This window comes from Tamandua tetradactyla, chromosome 20, assembly GCF_023851605.1.
Source record: "Tamandua tetradactyla isolate mTamTet1 chromosome 20, mTamTet1.pri, whole genome shotgun sequence".
NCBI classification, from domain to species: Eukaryota; Metazoa; Chordata; class Mammalia; order Pilosa; family Myrmecophagidae; genus Tamandua; species Tamandua tetradactyla.
In genome coordinates, this window is record NC_135346.1 from 23,419,697 (window position 1) to 23,441,364 (window position 21,668).

General features: G+C 42.6%; 1 protein-coding gene across 4 annotated transcripts in view; it reads left to right on the forward strand.

Annotated features, from left to right (window-relative positions):
- The window catches only part of ARHGAP26 (Rho GTPase activating protein 26), a 466,078-nt gene extending 445,194 nt beyond the window's left edge, over positions 1–20,884 (forward strand). For 2 of the 4 annotated variants that reach the window (XM_077137292.1, XM_077137294.1), the window contains 2 exons: positions 5,567–5,658; positions 14,784–20,884. In XM_077137292.1, the coding sequence (XP_076993407.1) occupies positions 5,567–5,658; positions 14,784–14,872 (181 nt within the window). In that variant the 3' untranslated portion in view covers positions 14,873–20,884. The other 2 variants (XM_077137293.1, XM_077137295.1) reach the window with 1 other exon arrangement.
- Positions 20,885–21,668: the final 784 nt, after the last annotated feature.

The window sequence follows — 21,668 nt, forward strand, 5'->3', positions numbered from 1 at the left end:
CTCTGCATCATCCCAGGAATCATCAGTACTCCCAGCCTGCCTCTCTCTCTCTGCATGTCATGAACTCTCAGCTCTCATCAGAACAGGTATCACCTCTTTTTGAGGATGAGCAGCTTGACCTAGTTCCTCTCCCCAAGCACCATAGTATAATTTTCCCTGCTCTTGTGATTTCTAGAGTTAAATACCACCATTCTCTGCACTTGAGCTCTTTGGATAAATGAAGCTGTTTAAATCTAGGAAAGGAACTAATGAACAGCCTGCAATACTCCCGCTGCTGTGTAGGTCCCAAGCATGTGTGTCTCTTGAACACAACCAGACTGCAGAGCCTAATTATAACGATCAAGCACTTTGAGCCCTGGCACTATTTTCTATTCCACCTCTTGCTCATTGCTGATTTTTTTTTTCCTAAGAGGTGGGTCCAATTGAAAGGCTTAAATAATTTATAAAACTGAATCACATTTTTTTAAAAAAAGAAAACCCTGTGTTCCTTATATATATAGACACATATATTTATTCCCCTTAGGGCATTTTCACATCTATCATTTCATTCAACCCTCATGTGAGAATGAGAGGAGAAATGGCCTGAACCCTTTCTTAGGGGAGGAAAACAGACACTTGCTGCATGTCACACAACTAAATGAGAGCAAATCCACATGGCAGGATTTCTCGAACTCTTTCCTCTAAACATATGGGCAACCTCGATTTTAAGTTTCCATGCAACCCCCAGCCCTAAAGATCTTCTAGGTTCAAACAACTTTTTACCTTGCTTTTTCCTGGGAGATGGGAAGGATAGCTTTTCAGCATGGTACATTTTCCCTCAACCTGAGAATGAAGTAAAAATTCAGATCATGTTTTCCTGACATTATTTCACCTTGAAATATTCACATTATTCCATAAATATTTACCAGGCATATCCTGGACATTTTGGGAAACTGACATTATTTCACAATGAAATATTCACATTATTTCATAATTATTTATCAGGCATATCCTGGACATTTTGAGAAATGGGAACTTTCTAGAAAACGATATGGTATGGATTGTTCTGGTTACATCACTGATTGTTCTATGAGGCCCTGAACCAGAGTTAACTCCAGGGGCCAGAGGCAGTCTTCTCCCAAAATGCCTTCTTCGCTTAAAGGAAAAACTTGGGCCTTAGGAGAATTGGCTCCTTCATTTTCTTGTAAAGGGAGTAAAATCGTCAAAACCTTGGCTTCCTAATCAGAATGGGTTGGGAGACTTGGGGCAGCTAAAAACTAAAATGTACTCTCTGCTTTAAGGGTATTCACTCTTTTGTGTCTCTGAGATTCGGGGCCGCATTGCTTGTCAAGTAACTCCACCTCTCCACTCCTTTCCATCTTCTTAAATATTTCCAGGTCAACACAAAAGAGTAGCAAAAAATTCTGCTCACCTGGTGGGTTTATGGTCAAGGTTATTCAGTACTACCACTAGCCACTGTTAGAATCACACCGTTTGGATGTTGCTGTTCCAGAACCCTTTAGAAAGCTTCCATTTTGAAATAGCCAAGGCAGACTGGGGCTTGGAATTGGCTGTCACTTAGCTAAGTGTGAGTGCTAAGAGAAGGCAGATAAGGACACCGCTGGGGAGATAACCCATCAGAGGAACAGAGAGGGCAAGAATCCCCTAACTGCTACTACAGTATAAAGCTAAGAGGCGGGGCACACATCCGTTATTCAGGTCCAGTAGGGACTTCCCGCCCTCCCCCACCAAAATCCACTTCCTGAATGTAAAGCTTCCTGTTACTTCCCTGGGCAGAACTTTTTTTTTTTTTTTTTTTTTTTGCATGGGCAGGCATCTGGAATCAAACCCAGGTCTCCGTCATGGCAAGCAAGAATTCTGCCCCTGAGCCACCATTGCACTGCCCTGGGCAGAACTTTTAATAATAAATAATTAGACTTTGTAGTGCTCCCATGAACTTCTATATAATGTCTGTTCTGGAAGTGGCTTCTTTTCCCCTCTACATACTACTTTTAGTGTTATTAGTTCAAGCCCGAGAACAAAGATGCCTTTCACAGTTCAGCAGAGAAAAGGAACTGAAGGAGCATACCCTTTACATTTCCCTTTACACCCCCAGAAAAGCTTCCAGCCCCAAACCCATAATCTGCATTTGCACAGGGGCCAATGGAAATTGAATGTAAATGATCAAGTCCTTGCAACTTGCCAGTCTAGTTGGCCCCATCTCCTTAATGTGCCTTACAATGGAGAAGTGGATTGTTATTTTGCAAGGCTTGCAAGGGCATTTGAGGGAAACTCCTCTGAGTGCTTTCCTGGCCTCATGCCATGCTCAGAGGCAGAAATTAAAAATGAACCAGCAGAAGGATCCAAACTTGTTCATGCCCTTGAAGGCCCAGCTGAGGTTTGAAGGGCACTCTGATGGGAGCAGCTGAAACCACCCCAAGCTCTCTGTGCCCCATTTTGAGGTGTACTAAAGAGAATAACGGAGTTGCAGGGCCAAAGTTCAAAGATGCTTAGTGGGGATTTTCTTTTCTTTTTCTTTTTTTTTTTTTAATTAGAGGCAAAACCTACAAATACAATGTCTCTGCCAACAAAATCTGTCTATTTTGGTAGGAACCCCACCTAAAGCAAACTGTTCAAGGTTATTGAAGGGGATTTATGGCTTGAGACACAACACATGTTGGGCTGGCAAATTTTTTAAAAGACAAAACATTCCCCTAGATAGGGTTGCCAGATTGACCAAATAAAAATGCAGGATGCCGGGCAGGCCACGGTGGCTCAGCAGGCAGAGTTCTCACCTGCCGTGCTGGAAACCTGGGTTCGATTCCCAGTACATGCCCATGTAAAAAAATATATATATATATATACACAATGCCTAGTTAAATTTGAATTGTGGATAAACAACAAATACCCTTTTAGTATAAATATGTTCCATGCAATATTTTGGACATATTAAGACATTATTCATTGTTTATGTGAAATTCAAATTTAATTAGGCATCTTGCATTTTATCTGGCAGACCTACCTACTCCTGGGGAACAGGAGTAGACCCTTAAAAGCATCCCTTCTCTCATCTCTCCCATTTTTGTCCTTATCCTAAGGGCTTGGGGGAAGTCTTGCAGGTAAAGACCCTCCCATAGAGTGTCAGTCACCTGTTAACTGGAAAAAGTAAAGTCCCTACATTTTTGTTTGTAATATAATATTTTATTGTCACTTCATTGTCCAATTCCAAAAGCCTAATGTTAGTGGAAACTTAGTCTTTTTAAAAACTAATTTTGGGCACCTGAGACCATTCCCTTTGCTTTCTGCCTGCCAGATACCCCAGCTCATTTCCTTGGCTTGCCCCTGTTTTGTCCCATTACCTTTATTTAATGAGGTTAATAAGTAATCTCTACGAAAACCCAACCCAAGGAACCTTGACTCAGAGGTTGTTTCCCTCACCTTGTTATTTCTCCTTCTCCATTTTCTTTGCTTTTTCCCACCTGCTCTTCTCTGTCTTCAGTGGGCAGTGCCCCTGCACTGGCACCTGGCCTCCAAGACCTGCATAATGTGCACTGGATTCGCCTTCCCCCTTCCATGTCTTGACAGGTTCCACTTACCTACCAGTCTTCGTATCCAGCTGTTTTAGCACTTCTCACAACAAAAATAATCCTTTTCTCTCTGGAAAGTTGCACACTGGGTGTTTTGGCCCCTGCCACCCAACACACAGACTTGATTTAGTTTAGTCAGATCACAGGATATGTCCCTTGTCCTGAATTTTCCTCTAACCTTAACCAATAAGTAGGCAGGAAGAGCTGTTTTCCAGTTGGAGCTGATACATTTTAAAGACTCTTCACCCAACCATTGTTCCCAGTAGCCCCAGTTCATTTTCTCCCCATTGGCTTAGTTACTTGAAAACCAGGGAGAACAACAGTAAAACTGTGCCCTTGGCAACAAATTCTGGGTAATTGTTTACTCTGATCATCCTGCTCAATGCATCTAAGTCATCTTTCCTTCAGTTCTCATGGAGCCAAAACTGGGTGTTGTAGATACCTGGCCTGGCATAGGTTTCCATCCATCCATGGCTCCTGTTTCCCAATGGGAAGCAAGACTTGGTGATGCCAAACAATAACACCATCTCCATAACCCCAGGGGCCCTGCTACATCTGATTCTATCAGGACTTACCCAAGATCAGACCACTGTTCAGCTGATGCTCCTTTTAGCTGCTGGAAATCAGTGATCCATGGGAGATTTGGCACCCCCGATTCCTTGAAGCTCTCCATCAGGCCAGTGAAGATGAGGTCTACAATATAGATATATCCCTTGGAAAAATTTGTAATCCAGAGGACCTACTTGCTGTTTTTTTTCTTCTGCCCTTGAGCCCCTAAGTGCACTTCCTCAGATGGCTTGGGGGCGGGGGGGGGGGGGGATGGAGAAACAAGATTGCTTTTGGCAAATGAAGGGCCAACTTTTGCCAGTTAAATGTCATTTTATTTGTGATCCTTGAGAAAGAAGCACATAGATTGTTTGGAATTAGATATCAAAGCAAAAATTGACTGACGGGAACAGACTCACCAGCTCTTACAAATTAGTCTCCAGAAAATAGGTCAGCAAATTGCAGGCCATGAACCAAATCTGGCCTGCTGCCAGTTTTTCATAAATAAAGTTTTATTGAAACACAGATGCACAGATTCTTTGACATGATATCTATGGCTTTCATGCAGTGATGCAGAGTGGTTGTAACAGAGACCATACAACCCACAAAACCTAAAATATTTACAATCTGGCCCATTACAGAAAAAGCTTGCCAACCCCTGTTTTAGAACAATGGTTCTCAATATTGGTTGCACATTAGAATCACTTGGGAAGCTTTAGAAAAATACTCATGCCTGTATTTATATAGATAAATTGAATCTGAAAAATATTTGCATGTTTATAAGTTCCCCAGGTGATTCTCACTGGGCATGTCTCCTCTTCCTTCTTCCTCCTCCCCACCACACACACACACAGAACCATTCTCATATACACACCTTCTCTATTTCTTGCCATACCCTGGAGGGCAGGGCGGTTAGGCTGTGGAATCCTGGTTTATCAGCAAGGCTCAGCCCAATGAGAAATAAGTAGCATATGGGACAGCTAATGTCAGCCCATGTCCTGGAGCCAAAACCTGGCTCTGCTGGAATGTCTCCTCTTTGACTCACCGAGTATGGCCAGCTTTCGACAGGGTCGTTGGGAGTGTTCTCTAGAGCAACTTGGAAACTCTTTCTTGCTTCCCTCCTCCCAATGTACCTCCGCTCCAAAACAGAGCCCAACCCACCCTTCCACTGTTCAGTTGTGGTAGCTCCTAGGAAAAGTTTTAACACAGCACAAGGTGACCCCACAATTAGTAGGGGTTCTTGGAACCTAGGGCTTTTCTCTGATTATTTCCCATTTTTCTCCTGTGACCTTTGCAACTTTTCCACCTCACGTTTTGCCTTCTGGCTGCCTTGTTTAGCTCTTCCCACACCCAGGACTAGGTGGCTTGCAGGGCAGTGGAAGAAGAGAGTTTAAATATCTGGGGCTTTCAGAGGGTTTTTTTAAAATGCTAAATAAACTCCTCTTTTCACACAGCACACCATTCCGGAAGGCAAAAGCCTTGTATGCCTGCAAAGCAGAACATGACTCAGAGCTCTCATTCACAGCAGGCACTGTCTTCGATAACGGTGAGTTTCTCACGCCATCACAAAGATATGGGAAGAAAAAATAACTGTCATTTCCAAAGTTTCTACCTAGAGAAAAATTAAAGAGACTGGATGAGACCAAAAAGGAGTGTTGGGTGTCCTTTCCCAAAATGAGAGAGCACTGCCTGGTCTTTGAGAGGCATTATCAAGATTGGACAAATGGAGTTCAGTCCCTCACTCGGAGACAGTCTCCTTGAATTGCTGCGACAATTGAGTAAGATTGTACCTGCAAAGGTCTCAGCCCAGAACCTGACACGTTAATTAACACAGATGTTAGCTTGGTTGTAAGAATCTGGGACCTGAGCAGAGGAGAGGTGACAAGGGAGAGGAGAAAGGGGGATGCTGGATGTGTCAGAAGCACAGAGTGGAGATTAAGTCCACACCTTCTGCGCTGTTGTCCTAGAGAGACCAGGGGCAGCCGCTCACAGCGAGCTAAAAGGTCCAAGCTGCAGGACACCAGCAAGCCCTAGGGACAGTGTGCTTTACTGCGACCCTGCTGTTCCGTTCTGTACCTCTTAAGAGCATAGAGTAGATGATCCCACAGTCCAGCCACCATGCAAACCACCAGCTGTCCTGCTGAGGTATCCTGCTGTGAAGGTGGATCATTGGCACCTGCCCTGCGCAACTGGGAACCAGTACTTGCTTAATACACCATTTTCTTTTCCTTGATTTTTTTTCTCCTAAAAAAACAAAGAAGGCTTTGTTTTTAATTGAGAATTAATGTCATAATTTTCCATAACTTATTATTTATCTAAGAAAAAAAATCACAATTCTAGAGATAAAGCCCAAATTTCTGTTACTGAAAAAACTGAATTTTGCCACAGGTAAAGTTCTTCTTTGAGGTTAATCTTCCTAGATTGCTGGGAGGGAGGGTCTGTTTTGCTTTGCTGTGTTTTGTTTTGCTCAAAGAGGAAGCAAAAGCAGCTGCTTGGTTTCAGGAACTAGACATTTTTTTTCTGGCTACCTCCCCTGCCCTAGCAGGGGTAGGGACAAAGTTCCCCAGGAAGGGAGAGTTCATTGCCCACGCCCTCCCTGCTGTGGCCTAAACCATGCCTCCTGATGCCTGGCTGAGGCCCAGAAACACAGGGCAGTACTAGGGAGCCCCAATGCTAGAGCCAAGGCCACCTAAGTGAAAATCACAGCTTTGCATGTTAAAAAAAAAAAAAAGTTATGACTCCTCTGGGATCATGAGCAGTGAATTAGCCTCTCCATGCCTCAGTTCTCTCTGCCATATGATGATAATACCAATTCCTACCTTATAGGGTATTGTGCAGAAAAATCGAGATAATGCACGTCATGTATTTAGAGAGATACTCGCATCGTAAGTGTTCCGTGGGTTAGATTCCTGTTATTATTATCATCGTGATCATCATGACCATCTTAGGAAAAAACCCTGACACTCTCATGGTTCCCAAGACAGGTTTTCATTTTCAGTTGTGAACCAGGCCTGGCTCTCGGTTGAGCAGTCAGCCTCTCACGGTGACTGCACCTGGATTCTCTGGGTCCTGGCACTCTATAGGGAACTCACCTTCCCAGCCAGAGGAGAGACGGGCTCCTGGGGTCCAGGCCTTGATGTCAGCCCTGTTCAAAGGGGCTACCATTCTGTCTGTCCAGTCCTGCCATCAGCATGGCAGGAATATTCTTCCAGTGTGGGTAGGCAGGTGGGAAATGAGGCACAGACCATGTGGGGTGGGGGGGATTCCCAGGGCAGACTTGGCTGTGGTGAGCCTCTTGGACCATCTGGGGTGGGGGCAAGCCCATGACCACATGTGGCCTGCTAGGCCTGCCTTCCCTTTGTGATTTTCAAAGACCAAAGCAATGCCCTTAAAATGTTGCTCTATTAACTCTCATTCGTGCCCCCTTAAAAATAAAAGCACGCAAGCAGCCAGCCCAGCCACCTCCCCTCCTGTCAACAGATGGAGCTTTCAGGCCCCAGCCGAATAGCAGGTGTGTGGGTTCACTGCAGGCTGTCCAAATCTGCGTAATTGGCAAGAGAACCCTCTACCCCCACCACGGGCCCAGGTCAAGGGGTCTCAGCCCAGCAGCCCTCCCGTGGCACAGTTTTCATGGCACACAGACCAGAGTGGGCTGCTTTGCATAAGTTTCTGTGTCTTGTTCTGCCAGAAGGAGATGGGGTTCTACTTATAAATGAGCAGGGTTTGGAAGATGCCCACATTTACAGACAGATCTAGAATTTAAAGTCTGTTCCTCTGAGACCATCACATTCCTCTCAGACACTGATAACATAAAAGGACCCCCGATCCCAAGAGTAGAGTTGGTTTAAGCTAGCAAAAGTTACGTGTATGCATGTCCTTTTCTTGAATGTAACATTCTTCCATTAGTTAAACAGCTTTATAGATGTAATTCATATGCCACACAATTCACCCATTTAAAGTGTTCAATTCAGTGGGTTTTAGTAGATTCAGAGTTGTGCAGCCATCACCATAGTCAATTTTAGGACATTTTTTATCACCCCCAACAGAAATCCCATATCCGTTAGCAGTCACCTTCCATTTCCTCCCAACTCCCCTCCGTCTAGCCCTAGGTAGCCCTCATCTACTTTATACCTTTATAAATTGCCTGTTCTGGGCATTATATGAAATTTAAATGAAAATGAAATACAATATGTGATCTTTATGACTGGCTTCTTTCATTGGCACATTTGCAGGTTCCTTTGTATGGCTTGACCACATTTTGTTTATCCCTTCGTCAGTCAGTGGGCGCTTGGATCATTTCCACCTTTTGGTGCTATAAGCACCAAAATTTTTGGTGTAGACAGATCTGTTCACTGCTCTTGAGTACACACCTAGGAGTGGAATCCATTCTTGGGCCATATAGTAACTCTGTGTCTGACCTTTTGAGGACCTGCCAGACTATTTTCCAAAATAGCTGCACTATTTTACATTCCCACCTTCTTCTAGTTTTAAGTCTCCTTTGAAGTGGTTTAAATGGTTAACCAAAGAAAAGCAAAGAACTAATGAAAAAAGAAAAGATACGTAAATGATGATGATTCTTACAGCCCTGTCCTTCCCTACACGGTGTTTGCCCCACAGGGTCTAGGACTACCCCCACCTCACAACTTGGTAAGCCTCATAAACCTTATAACGATACATGGGAATCAGAGAGGTTTGGTTTAACAAGCCACCTTACTTCAGCATGTGGTCATCAGGAGACAGTGGCAGAGGTCACTGACATGAGTTTGTTTTTAACCAGAAATGCCAGTGACCTTCCAATTCCATGAGGAGTGAAAGGTCAAATGAAGCCCCAGAGAAAACAGCTCTCGGTGTTGGCCGAGCTACATTTAAAGATGGATCTTATGAAATGTTAATCCACTTTCTAGATGGGTTTGGTTGATAATATTTTATTACCTACTCTTTTTAGAGGAAAATGCTATAGATCCTTTAGTTTCCTCCTCTCTTCGCTCTAAAGGAGAAATCAGGCACTAGAAAAGGAAAAAATATTAGCATGTTAGGCAAAGAAGTCTTTTTCCTTGTCTTCTATGTCTTATTAGTTTATGACTGGAGATACTAGGTAAGGGCTATTTAAGTTGGATGCTCTGTATCTATCAGATTGAATCGATGGACCAATCAGAGGAACGTTTCCTAATGACAGGTTCTCTGTGTGCATGTGTGTGTGTGTGTGCGTGCACACACGCACATATGCATGTGTGTATTTTCTCTTTCAGGATCAAGAAGGATGAATGAGGTGGAGGAAGAGGGAGGGGCACATGGAGGGGCAAGTCTCCTGTTTCATAAGAATTAATCTCGCAGGCTGCGGAGCAGCTGCTCATTCAGCTTTGGACTTTGTGCAGTGGGGAATGGATGTACAATACTCGGAAATAACTCGTGTCAGCCCTTGCCAATCTACTAGGAAATTGTCCACTTCTCCAAGAGCACTTTAAACAGTAACTGGAAAGAGAAATAACTCCTATTCCCAGGAAAATTCGTCATCTTGAAGCTACGTGATTAGTGATACTTGGAAAATTCACGTGGCATTCACCAAAATTGTGTTCTTGAGATACTTTTATCAAGATTTGAGATGAATTGGATCCATTCACCCCTGCAATATGGGGTGGAGCATGAAGACAAGGAAGGGCTGCCACCAGATTTCCTCTGCTGAGAAAAAACGTCCTGACCAAGAGCCATCAAGTTGCCTGGGCAGTGGTTTACAGGACAGTTCCGTGGACCTGAGTCTTTTAGCCTCCCCAGCTCTGTCCACTACCACACCAAGGCCAGGACCCCTTCAACTCTCACCTGGACATTTCTACCAAATGCCTAACTGGCCTTTCTCCCACTGTTAACCCCGAAACCCATCCCTGTATAGCAGCCAGAATGGTATTTGAAAAATGTAAATCATATCATGTGTAATACTTCAGTGACCTCCCAGCACTCTTAGAATTGCTTGCAAGTCATCCACATTTCAGCCCGTGCCTCTCTTGCTCTCACTTGATATACAGCAACCACATAGGTCTTCTTTATGTTCTCAAGTAGGGGTCGGCAAACTATAGCCAGTGGGCCGAATTCACCCCTCCCCTGGTGTTTGTAAATAAAGTTTTATTCGAGCACAGCCACCCATGCCTTTTTTTTTTTTTTGCATGGGAGGTACCGGGAATAGAACCCAGGTCTCCAGCATGGCAGGCAAGAACTCTGCCTGCTGAGCCACCGTGGCCTGCCCCACCCATGCTTTTTATATTTTTTGGTGCTACAATGGCAGAGTCAAGTAGAGGCACACATTTACTACCTGGCCCTTTAAGAAAAATTTGTAGACCGTTGTTCTAAAATCACACTAAACTTCCCCATCGCAGGCCTTTGCACTTATTTTACCCACTGGCTATCTGGCTCCTTTGGACTATTTAGGTTTTAGTGCAAATAACTCCTTCACACTGACCCCCATCCATATCCAATTTCTCTATCACTACCTAAAATTTTATGCTTATCTATTGATAGGTTGTTCAGAGAACAGACTCTTGTCTGCTTGTTCTGTACTATACGTAAAGACCCAGCATGTGTATCTGGCACATGGGGATAAATTCACTATAACTACACAGGTAGTTAACTGAATAAATACATTTTAATTCCACAGGGTTCTCCACCTCTTCAGCACTTCCTCCTTTGGGGGCAGCCAGCCATTACACATCTTAGTCACACATTTGTCTCTTGTCCATAGGCAGTGAAGGAGGGAGGTAGCTTCAGTTGTGTATGCAGGGGTGTGTATATGGACAGAGCTGAGAAAAAGGTTGGCAGGGAGCACACCTGTGTCAGCAGCAGTTTATATTTATTATATGTTTACTAGCCTGAAGAGCTGCCCAGGCAGCCTGCTGCAACACCTTGAGTGTTTATATAGGATGTTGGACACTGGTACAATTCAGAATGTTGAACATTGGTGCAATTCAGCCCAACAAGCACATACTGGACATCTTCAGTGTTCAGGGCATCAGGCTAGGCAAAAGCAGTAGTGGCTAAGACCGCAGGCTCTGGGGTCCGATGCCCTGAGCTCAGCCCCACCTCTGTCATTTACCTGTAATTTGGGGCAACGTGCTTGCCTCTTTGAGCCTCAGTTTCTTGTCAGTAAAATGAGGATAATGGTTGTACCAACTCCATAGTCATTCTGAAAATGAAAGGAGGTTGTTTTAGTTGCCTGGCTACTAAAACAAATACCATGCAATAGGTTGGCTTTATTGACTCACAGTTTTGAGGCTAGAAGAAGTCCAGAATCAAGTCCAAAATTACCATCAAGGTGATACTTTTCTCCCAGAAGACTGTGGCATTGTGGGGCTGGCTGCCAGCAATTCTTGGCCCTTGGCTTTTCTGTCAGGTGGCAGCGCACAAGGCGGCCTCTCCTGGTTTCTCTCTTCACTTCCGGGTGCTGATTGCTCCCTCTGGCATTCTTCATGAGGCCTCCAATAATAGGATTAAGACACATCCTTATTCAGTTGGGTCACACCTTAACTGAATTTACCTCAAATCAAGGTCCTATTTATAAGGATTCATACCCTCAGGATTGCATTAATGTCCAGAACATATTTTTCTGGGATACATAGCTCCAAACCACCACAGAGGTAATGCAGGTGAAATACTTAGCAAACAGCTGGCCATTTAGTATATGCTCAGTATTGTATTATCATTCTTATCCTCAAGGATCATATGCTCTGTTTGCATCGAAGCATAATATGGGAAAAGGGGCTTAGGCTCTGGAGTCAAAGAAGCTAGCTTCAAATTCTGGTTCTTCCATTATGACCCTGAACAAATTAATTTACCTCACTGAGGTTTAATTTTCTTATCTGTGAAATAGGAATAATAACAATAAAAGCTAGAATCGTGAACATAGGTAAGTCAATATATCTAAAGCTCTGAGCGCATGGCAGCTTCAGAGTCAGCATTCTTTAAGTGTTAGTTTCCATTATCATTCACAAGGCAGAGGGAAATTGTTGAAGGTTGATAAACCAGGGAGTACTATAATGCAAACTAAATGCACTTAAGAATTAGTTAAGGAAGCATAGCTTCACATATTTGAACAGCACCAAAAATATGCATGAATACTATTTGGAATGTACATGAGCATTCTAGGAGCCTAGAAAAGAGAGAGAGTAGGTAGGTGGGATTCCATGGTCATATTTGTGAAGGAGGTGGGGCTTTAGCCAAGCCGTCAAGTTTGAAGGAAGGAAACAGAAGACACTTAGCAGAAAGAGTAGTGGGCATCTGGTGTTGCACGGAGGCATCAGTTACTGAAAATTTTCATTTTAATTCTTATTACCACCTTTACTGCAGAAGCATTTTGGCATAGAAGAGTAATAACTCTTACCTTTCAGTAAAATAGAGATTCCCAAGCCCTGTTCTGAGATTCTGCTTTAATTGATTTTCCATAGAACCCACGAATATGCAGCTTTAATAAGCATTCAGATGCACATGATCTGTTTTCATACCTTAATAAACTCTGACTTGAAAACTCCAGTGAAGCAGCAGTCTGGCTTGAAGGCCTCATTGTCCCCAAGTCACCCCTGTGGCTTACCACTTGGCCTCCAGCTTAGAGGGCCTCCCTTTTCTCCTCTGATTCCTCCCTTAGTATACAAATTCTGTTTTTAATGTTTGTAGATGTTACCACTTCAGTACCTGAGCTGAGTTTGACCAGCTAGCCAAGGAGGGAGAGGTGTTGGAAGGAGATGGACCCAATACATCAGGTGGACTAACGACTCAATGCAGAGTCTTGTTATCAAGGGAGAGAGGTCTGGTTTTAGGGTTGGTTGCTTGCTTGCTTGCTTGCTTGCTTGCTTGTTTCATTCTTTATAGGTCTTGTATTTGGGGGAGCAGGTTTGGTTTCTTGGTTTTGATTCTGAATACTAGAGGTTTCCTAATGATGAGGTGGGTGTTAAGACCAGACGCTTATCCAGGTTTTAGCAGAAAGGAGATTACAAGTCTTGATAATCATTCTAGAGACTTGAGGTCTACCACTGACTGACAAAACTGAGCTTTGTCCAGGTGGAGTGCTTTATCCATAGTTGCTCCTTTAACCCTCACAGGAACTCACTGAAGGGGAGAGAGTTTAAAGAGTTTTATTATTGCTACTTCACAGGTACAGAAATTGAAGTGATCTTGGCAGTTTTGGCCAGGATGGATGGGTAGAAAACAGGAGTATTTCAGTGCTAGAATTTTAGGGTTGAGGGCACTGGAGATCTTTGGTAATTGGAGAAGTCAGGTTGCTTTTAAGTTATATTGTGTTCTTCCAGGACACTTCTCCCCCAGATTCTTCCTTGTGTGGGTTGTCATGAATCCAAATATCATTGCTACTTTTGGTTCATTCCTCAAGCCTAGTGATGTGAATATTATGCAAGCATTTTGGAGGCAGACTAATAGATGTCTGACCTTGCCTTTTCCTAAAGAAGCATTCAAGGTCTAGATGAGTTTGGCATTGATCTTCTATTAGCCCCAATACCTGCCCATTTGTTTTCTTTGGTTTCTGTTCTTGCTTCTTTCCTACAAACTGAAACTAGAGCTATAGACTCCTTTGGGGGGCTGAAATGCTTTTTCTAAAACAAGCTCCCGAAGTCGCTTAATTAGCCCAGGAAAGGAATAAGGGAAAATTCATTCTTTCCAAACAATCTCAGAAAATTGAAGTTTTCCTAATACATCAAGAATAAATGGCCTGGCTTGACTCCAGAGTGATTTGTGTATCCCCAGTTCACCAACATGAACACCCCCCGACCTCTGAGTCCCACGATTCCTCCCCTCTTCCTTCCTGCTACTACTTGCAGATCAGCTGGATTTTATATAATCTTTACACCATCATAGGACTGTGATGTCACAGAGAAGGGCATATATTCTTTGAAAAATTAAGAGGCAGAAATTGTCAAAGTTGCAGTAGAGAGAGGAGGATGACAACTTTCAGTCTTGAATATGGTTTTCTCCTACTGTCTAGAAGAAAACTAAAAAATGGTGTGGGTGGAACAGAGAAATAGCTATTCAACGGTTATAAAATGCAAAAACAGAAAACAAAAAAAAAAGCAGAGGGAATTTGTAAGGAAATAAGCAGCAGAGGGTAAAGATTTTAAGAAAAGTAAAATGCATGATTAGGATCGAGATATCTTTAAACATGAGTTCCTAGCTGTCCTCAGGAGTACTTGACTTGGTACATAGTCAGTATTCAGTTATCCTGAATGGATGGATGGATGGATGGATGGAAGGATGATGTATACATACATATATCATACATACATACATACATACATAGATGGAGTGACACAACTGTTGGGTATCTAAACCTTAAAAATTTATCAGTAACTTCTTCATAATTTAAACCAGGGACTTCAGAAAGTTCATGAAACCTCTCAAACTGCATGCAAAACTTTGAGTGTTTGTGTCTGCTTCCCTTTTTGTTATAGAGAAAGTTCAGAGTAGCCTTCAAAAGGTTAAGAACATCAAAAAAAAAAAAAGGAAAAAAGTTGAGAACCTCTGGTTTAAACCAGTCCTAGAATTATGTAACTGAATAGTGACTGCTCTTGCTCTTCAAACTTCCTTCACACATACACATATGCTCACACACAACACACATCCACTCCCTGTCATATCTGTAATGTCATCTCTTTTCTTACTCTCTCCCCTCTTCTTATACAGTTCATCCGTCTCAGGAGCCTGGCTGGTTGGAGGGGACTCTGAATGGAAAGACTGGCCTCATCCCCGAGAACTACGTGGAGTTCCTCTAACTGTGGGCCCCATTAGAACTGCTGAGCTTTACATGGTATCCATAACAACTGCCGATTCCAGTGTTGTAGACCATTTTCTTTGCCAGTGAAAAATGCAGGGGACAGACTCTGTTGAAACCTGTCAACACGAACGTTTCTGCAAACTTTGGTGTAACCATCCCCATGATCATCTCAGCTGATGCACGGCAATACTGCAAGAAACAGAAGTAAATCTGCAGAGGAGGTCATTCGATTTTGATAACTGAGAGGAAGGCTTGCAGTTTTGTCATGAGCACCCTAAATAGGGAGCACTCAGTTTATTTCAACAGTCATCTTAATCCCAACCTTCAGAAAGAGGAAGTAAAATAGTAGTAGTCCTCAAGAGCACAAGGCAAAGCCAAGTCTGACAGGCGGGCGAACAAATTGCCTCTGAGTTTCAGGCTGGATCCAGTGCTTTTGTTTACAGTAGCCACTCTCTCCATCCCACCTCTGAATACTTGAGGCCCACATTGCTACAGGCAGCTGGGTCTGTTTGTTTGCATGCAGGATGGAGAAGGGTTACAGCCCTGTTTACATAAGATCCAATCTCTCACCATCTCTGAAGTAGCTGTTGGCCCATCGTCAGCAGAATTCAGTCCAGTCTTCTCATGCAAGGGAACACACACACCCCACATTCCCCACCTCCCAAGCAAAGAAGTTCTCTGCCACTGAGGGCTGCCATCACCTAGTAACCATGGCAACCCAACCTACTCCAAAACCAAACCAAAAAATAACATGCTCTCTTTACATGACATGTTTTTTTTTTTTCTCCTTCCCCCTCTTTGGTAATTTTTTGAATGGTTTTCCAGCAACCTGAAGCAGCAAAGCAAATTAGAGTGGTCTGCTTGGGGCAGACAAAATAACAGCTGGGAACTGTCCCCTTTCTGATGGATTTCAGCAGCATCAGGATATATTTGGTGCAAACTCTAGTAACTTCTTGAGATTAAATTACACACAGGCTTAATATTTGTGTTCCTCCATGCAACTTATTCTAGAGGGACAAGATGCTGCCTCCCAATGAATGGCACTCTCCCTGCATCTCACCGGTTCCCTCTTGGCCTTCCATTCACCCCTTCCTGCCCCTGCCTTGGCCTACCTCTAACCCATCCCTACCCCCTCCCGTGCAGTACTCTGGGCTGCTGTGCATTGGTGGTCTTCAGGGACGAGTCATGGACTAACCTTGTGACCTATAGGTTAAGGTGACGTATTTGCTCACTGCCACTCAGAAAAAGGAAATTGTTTCTCAGGCTACAGAGGCCATTGTAATTCAAGAGGAACCAAAATGTTGGTCAAGAAGAGCCTGGGTCTTGTGGCCATTGTCAAAGACTGCCTTGTGTTGGAAAGTAAGGCCTGGACATTTCAAATTCACTTGACCGCCAAAGAGCAGAGTCACCAGTACCTTTCTTGAATCTCTTGAATCTCCTTGCAAGAGTGATTCTGAATAAACTGCAAACTGATGGATTGACATGCTCTCTAGTAGCCCCTTGGGATGACAGATTGCTCCAGAGAATGTATCCTGTTTCTGGAATTCTTATTTTGGGAGCTAAATCTTAAATAAGAAAAGAAAAACTTGAATTGTGTTGAATTACTGTATTTTTTTTTCTTTTGGACAGATGAACTTGTAAATAGAGTGATTTGAAATACTATATGGCAAAGTTTTATATTTGATATTCTTTAAACTAGTTGCTCCACACATTTAAGCATTGATTGCTAACACTTTTGTATAAGAAGTAGAGAGGAGAGGCAAAGTTGAAGACAGCCAAAGCTCTCCACTCTCTGGCCTTGAGGAAGGAGAAGATATTTACACTTACCCTCTGTTGGCACTTGTTCATGGGCTTCACAGATTGATGTTGTTCAGTCTTTTTTATCCAGATGTTTTTCTGACCATTTCTTGGGCTTTGAATATGGAATAAGATGGGAAACAGAACCCTCAGGCAATGAATCTTTCAAAGAATTCCCATTTAAAAGTAAGGTGAAGCCCAGGAGTTAAATAGGGAGGACCAGGGGCTAGATATTCTTAGTTTTTCTTCTCAGGTATATTTCTTGTATCCCCAGAAGGAGATGAGACATTTGCTGTGCCCCTTACATCTTTTTCCTTATCTTTTAAGACTCTGTAAATGAGGCCAAGCTAGTTTGCAAATTTAGTATGTGTCTAAGTTCTGAGAAAAACTGACTTACTAAGTTCTTTGGTTCTTTAGGTACTGCTACTTCCCCTTTCCCTGAACATTTTTATCCCCATCTCTTTCATTTCCATCTTCCCTGTAATCCCAAAATGAAAGAAAGACTCCAAAGAAGGTTGCGGATTCTGTTGTTATAGCTTTAAGGATGACTTTAAAGTTAGTAGGAGTTAATCACTTTGATTCACAATTCTTTGTATCATCTCAAAGATTATAGTTATTAGCCAGAAACTCATCTAGGAGCAATCTAGACACTAGCATTGAATCAAGAAACAAGAACTAAGAAGGGGCAAGAACCAGATGAGTCTCAAAAAAACTATTATTGAAACCCCAAGAAGAAAGGGAATATATTAATAGGCAATACCTGTCAATCCCACAGAGTTTGAACAGCTTGGAAAATGGGACGTGAGAGGACAAGCCCACTTATATACCATTGTGCCTTCCAAATAGGAAGAGCCCAAGATAATGCTTTTGGCACCTTTGGCATTTTCAGTTGTCACCTGGCCCATCAGAATCTTTACTGGAGCTAATGTGGAGGACCGGAGGGCACAGGTCCTGGCTCTGGACGTTGCCTCCCTGAAGCACACCTAGACACAGCATCTACATCTGGCTCACCTGGAATTGTTGGAAGTGTGTTCCTCTTTCCTTAGTGGCCCTGGTGTGAAACCAGAAGGAAATGGAACTGCTACCAATGGGAATTTTTAGGTAGACCCTCTCAGCTTCCCTATGACCATGTTGGGTCCGTGACAGATGGCTGCTCTATTTCCCTTTCCCCAGCCAGGCTTCCCTCTTCCCCATTAGCTACAGAACTAGAAAAACTGTTCAGAATATGAGCCAACAAGTCAGAAGGAACTTAAGAAACTTAAACTTTATATCTGAAAATAGATTATAATCTCTCTGCCCCTCGTACTCCAACCCCTAACTCTCTCTGCTTGAATAAGAAACTTTCAGACAGACTGGAGAAATGAACTGGCTATCAGAGTAGAAAACCATTGACCAGGATCCTTGAGCTTCACCAAGAGCCTCAGGTTTCCTTTGAAAGGCCCTGGGGTTAGTTAAGCAGAGCTGAATCTTTGGGGCGTGGGTGTGCAGGGGGGATGTTAAGATCAACCTCTCCCTTCTCCCTCAGATATCCCAGAATTCCATAATTAAAGAATGCCATGCCATGAGAGAATAGTTTCAAATCCATGCCCCCAGGCAAGTAAATTCCTGACTTGTTCAAAGATTAATGATAGTCTCTCCTGTATTAAAATATTATATATGGGAATGAACCCTGCGTAATGCACCCTTCCTTGGTATCCTAGAATTAGAACCAATTTTTAGCTTTATATTTTAGCATTTCTATAGCCATATATGTTTTCTTAGGTCAGACCAAACTGTCTCTTTCAACACAATTTCAGTTCACCTTTTACTGAGTGCTTTTTAGCCAGAGAGATAAAATGAAAGAGAAAATGAGCAAACAAGTATTGGTAAACCAGCATCAGCAGGAATGTGCCACACTAATGATGAGGTCATTCAGGTATTTGCCTGGGACTCAAGAGGGGTGTGGGGCATTCCTGTAGCTCAGAGGGAAGCCCTTCTACTAGCTGAGCTTGTGGCCCCTGAAGACTTAGTCCTGGTTACTCCAAAAGCTCTACCTTGGCCACAGAGGCTCTGGAAAGCATCCACAATTGAGGGGCAGGAAGACAGAAAGAAGCTAACGATAATTGGGCCACTTATTCATGACTGTCTACTGGCACTTTTCATCCTCTGGATTCTGCTCCTAAAAGCAAGCCTGGATCACCCCATTTTATAGAGCCAGGACTCGTAGGTCCAACAATTGTTAACATGGCACCCACAGTTTGCCCTGGTATTAAATCTCTTATGAATAACTATGTTACCCAAGTAAGTTGCTAGCAATGAAGCAACCTGCTTAGCCTCTTAACTACCTGACTTTAAAAGGAATGTCCTAGACTCTCTATACTGGGAGTTATCTGTCATCTCTAGCAAACTTGACAGTAATCAATTACCTGGACAGCCTACCCCACATCCCTCTAAAATCAGTGAGGTTTTTGCTCACACGCTCTGTGCTGGTGTTTTAAAAACATGTCTTGTCATATTCAAATGCGTTTAGCAGCCATGCTCATCTCCTGGGCACTGAACCACTTCTCTGTAATTGTAGCCTCAAAATGACAACAGCAGCAGAGTGATGAACCTTGCACAGTCCTATAACATGACTGAGACAAGACTCCAACAAGTGATAATTAGTTTTTTTCTGTCTGCTGCCTACAGTACTTGTCTATCTAAAGAGCCTCCAAATAGAAGGAGAGGCTGTATAGAGAATACAGGTGTCATTCAGAGCCAGCCCTTGCTTCAAATGTGGTCCTCTAATAGAAGCAACTGTGTTCTTGGGAGAAAACTATTAGACAGAAAGTAATGCTTAGGACAAGAAAGAAAGAAAAAGATGAGTTATAGTGAAGAACTTTGGGTTTTGTTTTCTGTGTATGAGTGTTTGTTTGTTTAGAAGGACAGATCTAGTTTTTAGTGGAGTGGGAGGAAGTATCACAGAAAAATTTCACTAATATTTTTACAAAAGTTTTGCAAGACATTACAAAACAGAAAAAGCTTTCATAGTGGAATGCTTTAGAGAACAAAGGTTTGCTTGGTACAGTCCTAGACCCACATAAGGAGAGCAATTACTAGTGTTATTAAAACTCTCTTTAGTATAAGAATGAGAGTATTGATCATCAAAATGTCAGAATTCCTGGGAGCAGGCCTGGAGAGACTCAGATGCTCTGCTCACCATTTCTACAGAGTTGTCCTAAGAGCAGCTTCCTTGAGTACCCAGATGCCAGCATCACCCTTGTACCTGTGAAGAGGTGCACCTGATGATGTTAACATATATATGTATTAGTATGTGTTGTGTGTGTGTGTGTATGTGTGTGCACAATGCATATTTATATACATGAAAATCCAGACTCTCATATAGAGACCCACATAAGCTGGTGGTCACTGAGCCTTGACAGCCTTTCTGATTTGGAGGTTGAGAATTAGAGAAATAAAGGAGGCTGTTGATTGACTCTCAGAGTGATCAAAGATGTAAATTAGTGCCATTTCAAAACTTTGTTCCTATTTATCAAATGATCACTATCTGCAGCTATGTTCTTTATTAACTTATTAAAAGTCATGTAAAAGAAAGATCAAACTCATAAATGCTTAGTAGCTAATGCTAGGCTAGTGTTCAAAAGCACTCTAAAGGATATTTTGGAAAAGAAAACATTTGCATGTATAATTCATAATTTAGGCTACATTTGAGTATATTGTAAAGTGCTGTGTGATATATCAATAAAGTATTTATAAAACGGCACCTTATTGTCTTTTAAATATCATAAATAAAGCACTGTTTTAAACTTCAGTATTGAATATTAACTGGTTTGTAGAATCCAATTTTGTCATTAAAAAAGTAATCTGTGAGTAGAATATAACTTTTCCCATATTATTAGTTAAAATAGTTTTACCTGTTCAGACTTTTTTTATTAATGTGCTTTTGCATCACTAAGTATATCTATAAAGAAAATACGATTTGTGTAGAGTGGCCTCTGAAACTTGACTGTCTTACATTTGGTTGGTTGATGTGACAATCCCTTTGAAATGAGTGGAAGTTATGATTTTTGAATTAAATGACTTTTCCATTTGGTGGCATATCTGTTTCTTGAGTTTCTGATAAAGTTTTAACTTGATGCATACTTCAATATTTGTTCAAACAAGAATATATAGGCCATTATCAAAGGGCACCAGTCTGAGCTCCTGCAGTTACCAAGGACAACCATAATGTTGATTTTTGATGAGCTTGAAAGAAGCTTCAATTTCTGCTTAGGAAAAGGTCAGCACTAATGAAGCTGGAGGTGAGCTACCAGGTATATTAAACAGATAAGCAGAGAAGAGTCACATTTCACCTAATGTGTCTGACTTTATCCTCTAAAATAATTATTGTTTTATTCTTCCTAAATTTGATTTTTTTAATCCACTACTCTCTTTTCTAGAACTTCTTAAACACAGTATGTAATAAAGAGCCAGAAGAGATACAGTCTCAGCGCATAGCTGGTTGTTGTTCCACAGATTCGTAAGTCAGTTGTTTTAGAACTTGTAGCATGTATCCCAGCCCGGCCCATATCAACGAAGTTTCTTCTCATCCACTAAATCCCTTCCAGTTACTTTCGGAAGTGCAGCTTGGGGCCCCGGTATACCGCAGTGAGATCAGAGCGCTTGCCAACTTCCTTAAGTGAGTGGGCAGGAGGGAGCCAGGGCTCTGAGGATGGAGGGGGAGGGTCCTGAATCCAGAAGCTTGTTCTTGGGGATGAGGGTGATGGGTGGAAACATGAGGCCCCCTTGGTGCCTGGGACTGAGGGTGCAGCTACTTGAATATGTGGGTCACGTGAGCTGCTGCAACGTGTCCTTGTTTGTCACTTAATAAGATACCAACTTACCCCTGTAAACGGCACAAACTTAAGCACCTGCTGCCCTCACCAAGTTTACACCCGCAAGTGAAAAACGTTCCCAGCGTCTAAAGTCTCATACAGGTGTGGAGGGCATATGATACCCAGGTGAGAATTTGTGAGTAT